At 31.2% G+C, this 9,178-nt stretch overlaps 1 protein-coding gene across 1 annotated transcript; it reads left to right on the forward strand.

Moving 5' to 3' along the window:
- The first annotated feature begins 36 nt into the window (after window positions 1-36).
- On the forward strand, window positions 37-6,091 carry LOC101267558 (F-box/F-box associated protein). The gene is made up of 2 exons (XM_004247589.4): window positions 37-3,641; window positions 5,252-6,091. The coding sequence occupies exon 1, from the start codon at window positions 2,426-2,428 to the stop codon at window positions 3,569-3,571; it is 1,146 nt and encodes a 381-aa protein (XP_004247637.1). The 5' UTR covers window positions 37-2,425; the 3' UTR covers window positions 3,572-3,641; window positions 5,252-6,091.
- Window positions 6,092-9,178: the final 3,087 nt, after the last annotated feature.

A 9,178-nucleotide genomic window follows, 5' to 3' on the forward strand; every position in this document is an offset into this window, starting at 1 on the left:
GTTCTGAAAAATATGATTAGGATCCTTTGTTCTACTTTGTCTTTTTTTTTTCCCATCTAATATAATGTGGAGTTTCTGGTAGGGCTTTAATTCCTAATGCAGGGAATAGTAATTCGAAATTATTTTTAATCAAATGTTTGGTTCATTGTGTTTGATTTAACTTTAATTATACCTTTTAATTATTATGAAATTTTCTAGTTCATATAATTGGCTAGGACTGCGTAGAATAAGCAATACTTCTAGCCACTGCTACTCTAGGTAAGAAAAAAATGGTGTTTCAAATCTGCAGCAAATTGCCACACAGATGCACTCTGTAAAATAAAAATTTGTATGTTAATTTGATAAATTGTGTGTGTCAGCACCTAGTGAATAAGACGAAAAAAAAAGCTGTTGCTTTTTTAGTTGGGTGCTAAATTTGATCATCTCTGAAACATTATTTCTCCGTCCGGAGTCTAAAGAGCATAAAATGTTAATAAAAATTTTAAAACGTTATATGAAATTTTATATTAATCAAAATGGTAAAATTGCTGGAATAGCAGCATTTTCTTCGTCGGAAAAAGCAAAATCGCTGTTACGGCAGTAGTTTTGTAAAATGTAATTTTTTTTAAAAAAAAAATCAATTGCTGCTCAAGCAGCGACTTCCCATATATATATATATATATATTTTTTTTTAATTAAATTAAATCGCTTCACATGTAGCAATTTTCCAAAAATTTTATTTAAATTTAATAAAATTGCTGCACTAGCAGCAATTTTTAAAATCTTTTTTAAATTTTGTAAAAAGAAATTCGATAATAGCAAATCCCTTATCGTTTGGTTGAGAATAAGTTATTTCAGGATTAATTATCGTGCGATAGTTATCATATCATGTATATGAGATAAGTTATCCCAGCATTATGGTATAAATGATGGGATAAGTTATCCCAAACATTGCAAATCATATAAGATATCAATTTTTATTCCAAGATTATTTTTTTATCTCAAGTTTATTTATTCTTATTCTTCACACCAAACAACCCCTAAGATATTCTAGATTTTAGATAAAAAACTACATATGGTGTATCAGGCTATCCATATATTAGATGTGCTTGAATTGAATTGTGCAACCAAACTTATATTGGGTAAAATCACATATGGTTTATTAGGTTATCCATATGGTAGGTATGTTTGAATTGAATTGTGCAACCAAACATTATGTTGGGTAGATGTTCTAGATAAAATCACATATGGTTTATTAGCTATCCACATATTAGGTGTGTTTTAATGGAATTGTGCAACCAAACATTATATTTGGATAGATATTCTAGATATTAGATAAAGCCACATATGATTTATTAGGTTATTCACATATTAAGTGTGTTTGAGTTGAATTGAGCAATCAAGTACTGTTTTGGGTGCACTAAATTTTAATATAAGGGTTATATGATTTAAAATATCCTACTATACGGCTCCTTAGTATTTTACTTTACCGTCTGGTAACTAAATCTTGCCATTGGTATATGTCATATATTAGATAACTTGTTTATGTGGAATCCATCAATCTGAGTTTTGCCCATATTCCAACGAAAGTGGACTTGCATGATGCTCAATTTTGTTTTGTTGGTGTTTTGTACTTGGCATTCGAATTGATACCCGACTAAATTTGAATTCGGTTTAAAAAAATTTAAAATTCTTTTTTATAACTGTGGCTCTGTACTCAAGTGAATGCAACATGGATCACAATTTGTAACCAACATCTACATTACATCCTATGTTTTTTAGAACTAAGAAATGAAAAAGAACTCATCAAGAGAAATTTAATAGAAATATTTTACATTCACGAAATAAAAAAGAAAAAACCAATTTTCAGTACTTGTCATACAGAAATAAAGCAAAAATTATAAATATTATTATATAATAATATAATATCTTATTATTAACTATAAGTGTGGATAACTACTCAAATGACGATCAACATATCTGCTTTACCCATGTGATTCTATACTTCTATTACTTTTTGTTGAAGGCAGCAAAAATCATAAATATGAGTTAGAGTTACCGTAGAGGTTACTACAACAAATATATTATTTACATAATTGAAATTAAGTAGTCTAATCCTAGTGTAACTCTAACCTGTCAGTCGGTTTTGTTTCTTTATCACGTTCCGTCAACTTCCTTCAATAACTTTGCCATTTATTTAATCTGTTTATCTTAATTTTTTTTTATATGTTTAACAATTTTGTAAAGCAAACTAGAAATTATGATAATTGACAACAAATTTCAATTGAATCATAAAATTAATATGTTTGTACCACGTAAAATGCGAGAAAAGAAGTAATTATTTTATCTTGTTTGTGTGGGGTGTGGTGGGGGAGAAAATAACACGAACCCAGTCATCTCCTCAGCAAAATTCCCAATTCCGTTTCATATTTATGCAAACCTAAAAATGGAATTCAAAGAAGATGAAATTCTCCAAAAACGGGGCAAATCTACAGAAATTCAGTCCATTTGTAGTGAAGCTTCAGTCTTTTCGATGCCTAATCTTCCTGAAGAACTCATCACAGAGATCATGTTAAGGCTTCCAGTGAAATCCCTTTTACAATTCCGGTCTGTTTCAAAATCATGGCTTTCCTTAATCTCTACCTCTCATTTTGTGAAGACTCATCTCTTATTATCTGCTAGTAACAAGGATTACATCCACCACGGAGTAATATCTAAGCCTTCTAATACCAGCCGCGGTGTCAAAGATTGTTCTGTTAGCTCTTTACTTTACGATTCTGTACCTGAGTCATTTGAATTGGATAATCCAGGTAAAAATCCCAATGCTTTTCCTCTCCTTGTGGGTTCGGTTAATGGATTGATTTGTCTTGCTATCAATCTATTTTACGGATTTGATTGCTTTATTATATGGAATCCATCAATTAAAAAGTATAAGAAATTGCCTTACGAAGAGCATATTGTTCCTTATTTCACTTTTGGTTTTGCATATGATGAATTCGAAGATGATTACAAGATAGTGGGTATTTTCCCTATTTATAATTATGCAAGTCTTTGTCGTGTTGAGGTCAAAATATATAGTTTAAAGAGTGATTCTTGGAAACGTGTTAAGAATTATAAAGGTGCAGAGCTCTTGGGTGATTCTGCTAAGTTTGTTAATGGGAAATTTCATTGGCTTGATAAGCACTGGAACATTATTTCTATGGATTTGGCGGGTGAGAAATGGGAAGAGGTTGATCAGCCCTGCTGTTTTAAAGGATGTGGATTTTTGAAGCTAGGAGTGTTTGAGAGTGATCTTTCTGTGTTTTGTAATTACGCGTGGACTCATGTTGATGTATGGGTTATGAAGGAATATGGAGTAAAAGAATCTTGGACAAAGATGTTCACCGTCAAGTCACCCGAAGATTCTGGGGGACGTATATTTTATCCAATTATTTTAATGTCAAATGAAGGTGAAATTTTGCTTAAGTTTGGATCACGTTTCGTGAAATACAATCCAAAGGATGACTCAATCAGATATCTAGATGTTACTAAGTTAGCTCCATGTCTTGAGGTACAAATATATGTTAAGAGCCTAGTTTGCCCTTTTTACTGATGAGATCGCGATTTCACCAACAAAGCAGGCTGAAATAATTCTGATGAAGACAATTGTGTGACTGATACCTGTAAGAGTTACACTCTATGCAATTTTCTCAAGTGTTATTAAATTCTACTTCATATTGCTTGGGGATCTTGTTAGTCATTTTCCTTTCTTGCACTATTTTTAAGAAATGATTATCTTTTCAAAAACAGTTATTTTGATTGCATTACTGATGTATTGAACTTTAAACTCAATGTTACTGGACGTCACAGAGATAGAGAGATTGTTCCCGAAAGATTGTAAGGGTCATTTGACTAGGAACAAGCTATCCAGTGATTAATTATCCCGGGATGAGTTATTCCACCATTTATATGGGATAAGTAATCCCATCACTATGGCAAAAATGGTGAGGGATAAATAATCCAAGGACTGCCTAGTACCTCCAACCAAACGTGGGAGTAAATAATCCTACATTTTATTATAGGATTATTATACCTAATACCTCACACCAAACGACTCCGAAGGGCAAAAAAGTTCAATAAACATTTCTAAGTACCTTCGTGCTTTTAATATGATATAGATAGATGAAGATTGCAAGATAAGGTAAAACTTGATGAAATAAAATTTGTAATGATAATGTTTGTAGCTAATATTAATTTAAAGTTCACTTATATAAGCGGATCGCATCTTCTCGTAAATGAAATAATTTATTAGCAATTTAAATAGATGTCTTAATTCTAAATTGTTTTATCTTTTTACAATTTGTATTTAACTTTTTGCACCGAAAGAGTTGATGAATAATGCTTGCTTGAAGGGAAAAACTGTCGTTCAGCTTTTGATGATTATTTCGTCTTTCAACTTTTACCTTTGAGGCTTCCCACTTATAGAATAATATAGTATGTATAGTATATATGATTATATGATATAGATATAGATATATTATAGAGGGATCATAAACACAATTCTGCAATAGCATGAGTGGTAAAATTGCTATTTCCCCGAACTTGGAGCTTTCACTATAAGAAGGGAAAAACATTAAACCTAGTCTCCAACTACAAGAGTTATAATTGCTGCAACTCAAATGGAATCCAGAGGCGATGAAGTCATCCCTCGGCACCCTAAACAGAGCAAACCCACAAATCCTGCCCTTCTTTTATCCATTTTAAACCAGGATTCACTCTTGCCAATGCCTAATCTTACTGCAGAACTCATCCTAGAAATCTTGTTAAAGCTTCCGGTGAAATCCCTTTTGCAATTTAGATCTGTTTTGAAATCTTGGCTTTCCTTAATCTCTAGCCCTGAATTTGTGAAGGCTCATCTCTCTTTATCCGCTAGTAACAAGAACTAGTCCCACCATGGAGTTATGGTTAAGGTTTCTTCTAAATCTGTCTTAGTTGTCAAGTATTGTTCTGTTAGGTCTTTGCTTTACCATCCCGTAACAGAGGCATTTGACTTGGATTATCCCGGTAAAAGTCCCAATCAGTATCTTTGGTTTGTGGGTGTTGTCAATGGATTCATTTGTTTTTCCATCTGTCTATTTGACGGATTGTACGACTTATTTCTATTGGATCCATCAATTAGAAAGTATAAGAAATTGCCTAATTTTAAACTTGATGTAAGCCACCATTACTATTTGAATGGACATTTTAATTTCAAATTTGGTTTTGCATATGATGAGTTTCAAGATGATTACAGGGTAGTGGGTATTTTTCCTATTTATACAAGGAGAAACTTGAGTCGTGTTGAGGTCAAAATATTTAGTTTAAAGAGGGATTCTTGGAGATGATTGATGATTTTCGAGGTCAAGAGCTCTTGGCTGGTACTGCTAAGTTTGTCAATGGGAAACTTCATTGGCTTGACAAGCAATGGAACATCATTTCTGTTGATTTGGCTGATGAGAAATGGGCAGAGCTAGAGCGACCATCCTGTTTTAAAAAATATGGATTTTTGAAGCTAGGAGTGTTAGGGGGTGATCTTTTCTGCTTATATTTATGCATCGGGTCATACAGATGTCTGGGTTATGAAGGAATATGGGGTAAAAGAATCTTGGACTGAGATATTTACCACCAAGTCTCCAGGTTATCCTATGGAACATCCATTTCATCCAACCATTTTAACGTCAAATGAAGGTGAACTTTTGTGTCTGTTTGGAGGTCGCTTGATGAAATACAATACAAAGGATAACATGATCAGCTATCTAGATGTTACCAACTTTGGTCTATGTCTTGAGGCAGAAATCTATGTTGAGAGCCTAATTTGTCCCTTTTCACAGCAGGGATAACGAATGCCACAACAACGGAGGCTGAAATAATTCAGATGAGAAATTGTGTGACTAATAACCTGTAAAAGTTGCACTCGATGTATTTTTTGTAAGTGCTGTTAGATTCTGCTTCATTTTTCTTGGGGATCTTGTTAGTTTTTTTCCTTTTCAGCACCAGTTTCAAGAAACATAATCTTATGCACAAGCAATTATTTTTGTTGTATTACCAGGTGTGTTGAACTTTAAACATAATGGTACTTGATGTTGTTGCTCTTCTTAAGCTCTTTTTAAAGGAGATGTTGTCCTTGTAGATATTTGTTTTGATCCAGGGGGGCTCTCTGACTATTTTCCATAGGTGAAACCATAATAGCTCAAAATGAATTATTTAACGAACTTTAAGCTCAGTATAGTATTGGCGTTTTCCTTGCTGCTGATAGCTAACTGTGTGTCTATCTCTTCAAATTACGATATCTTCTTATTCTTTTACTTACAAAGGCTGAATCAATTTTTGCATTTGCATAATATTGATGAAAACCTAATGTCAAGAGTTTGACACACATGCTTTGACATATAGTGGTTCTATTTGTTGATTTGCTTCCCATGCAAGCCATTAAATTGAGGAACCAAGGGAGATCAGGCGCAGGCCACGACAACTTAAATGTATTATAGTGGAACTGTATGAAACAAAACAAAAAATAGGTCAATGTGTGCATGTGGCAATTCTTGCAAGCTAAGGGGCATTGTTTCTGTGTAAACCTACCAGCTTTAAGTCGAAAATCGATTTTTGGCTTTGCAGTGTGCTGCTACACATGGATCAGCAGAGCTATTTGCTTGTGACTTGTTCTTGGCTTTTGCTGCTTTGGTAATTAACTTGAAAATTGTAGTTGAATTACTTGACTAATTGAATTGGCATTTTGAGATAAGATACTTGAGTTGGCTTGTTTGAATGACTAAATTTGTTTGAGTGCTTGAGTAGCCTTTTGGAAACAACCTCTCTATATCCACGAGGTACGGATAAGTCTGTGTATACTCTACACTGGGTTTGTTGTTGTTGGAGTGGCCTTTCGAGTGTTGGTATGGATAAAGTTTGTGTATACTCTACACTGGGTTTGTTATTGTTGAAGTGGCCTTTCGAGTGTTGATCATGATCCTATGGGGGCTGCTAAATTAGAGGCCTCAACAGCAAACTGAGTCCAACAGTCACCATTGATAGGTGAATTGTGATGGACTAAAGCCCACCTTGAAAAAATTACCTGACATAGCAAATATATGTCATGTATTTATCCAAAATAGCGCTGAGTCTAAAAAATTACGAGACATAATGAGAGTTTGAGTTTTATTTGTTTTGCTTTGTATGTGAATCGATACATTGTGTCGTGAATTTTTTAAGTAACTATTGCTACGTCTTATAAATACCTACAATGTTTGTTTTGATTGTTACTTAAAATGTATTTTATTGTATTGTATTGTTAAATTTCGTTGTTACGTAACAATAAAAATCCCTATTGTATGGAACATCTAATTTGGTGTGTTTCCATTTTTACTTAGGCCTCATTTGTTTGCACTCAATGGAGGTATGAATCTTAATCATTCAAATTCAGCCTATTAACTACGTTTTTTAGGTTTGGATTCAGATTCAGTTCATTAAGTTCATTTGTTTTATTTTTTATAAAACTTCTTAATGGATCTGAGGAGGTCTGAATGAATTAGATCTGTAGGAACTCTTAACAACATTCAGACTCATTTAATAAGTTATCAAATATTAACATCGTTTCTCTGCTTTAAGCATGATTTTTTTTTATCTCATATCTAAAAAGTTTCTCTCTTTTCTCAATCAAAGACCATTTTTTCCCTTTTAAATTGGTAAGTTTTCATAAATCCTTTCAAGTTTTTTTTTTATATTAATAATTTTTTTGTATTGACTGTGTCAAGAACACTGTTAGTGTATTGGTGTTTATCAAGATTTTTGAATGAAAAAATTGTACTCCAAATCATGACTATTAAAACTTTTAAAACTTTTTTTTTTTATCAAAGTGATATATTTTGTTGAAACGAAATTTTAATGAAATTTTATTAATTTAATGTTAATTTCACATGCACATTCAGATATTGAAAACAAAGAGCATTAATTATTAAGTGTTCAGATTTAGAGACCATATCTTAATATTCAAATGTGTATTCACATCAAAACGCCTGAATCTTAATACAAATCTTAATATTCAGATATGTATTCAGATGTAGATCTCTTAATTTTAATGGAAACAAATGAGGCCTTAATTTCTTTTTTCAATTACATTTTACATAATATTTCAAAATACTATTTCACCCATTATTTTAATTATATAAACTAGTTAAACCTCCTACCCTAGAATAATTAAGGATGTTTTAGTAAATTTATAAATTACAATACAGTACGATGCAATCAAATTAAACAACTAAAATGTTATTAAACAACAACAAACAATACAGTCTAACCAAACATTGTATATACCATACAATACAGTACAATAGAGTATAATATAAAACGTTATGAAATAATAAATAATAATGATCCAAACAACGTGTTAGTGAATCGTACTATCCAGAAATTATATATATATATATATGATAATGTTACCTGTTGCACAAATAATAATAATAATAATAATAATTATATAGAAAGTGAAGTGGTTGATGTATTTAGTTTAACTTTTTCTGTTTACTTTTGTTAAAAACAAATAGGTATATCTCAGTTTATTGCTATATAATGTAAGTAGAGTAGGTATTCATTAGGAAAAATATTATAAAATTATTCCACCACTTCAATTCATTTTCAAATCTAAAAATGCTGACAAACATTGATTAGTTATAGCTTCTTCTTTTTTTCTGAGTTGTTGTATCCTTAATTGTATTGTAAAATAATAATATAATTTTTAAAAATTGTATTGTATATTTTTCTTCCAAAATATTTTATTTATTTATTTATTATATCTTATTTAAAGAAGGATCCAACAAATGAAAGGTTAGTTGTAGCATGGAACCAGCAGATATAGGCTAAAGCCATGTGACTTTTCTTAAATAAGTATAAATATAAGATAATTGATTTTGATAACTAATTTATGAACATGAACATTAATCAAGTTGGCATTTTAATAATGAACATAATTAGCATCAAGTTTTGAAATTCATTTGATGGGCATGTGATTATATGTTCGTTTATATTAGACGTTAATTATATCGGAGATTGTTAAATAATTGTTTTATTGATAAGATAAAATTATCTTGAAATTATAGTATAGGAATTTTAATTTTGTTATTAATAATCTATAACAAGTTTTTTTTTTCTTTTTTCATTTTAATGTCATCTTAAGTATTACACAATT

This window comes from Solanum lycopersicum, chromosome 9 (assembly GCF_036512215.1).
Source record: "Solanum lycopersicum chromosome 9, SLM_r2.1".
Lineage (NCBI taxonomy): Eukaryota > Viridiplantae > Streptophyta > Magnoliopsida > Solanales > Solanaceae > Solanum > Solanum lycopersicum.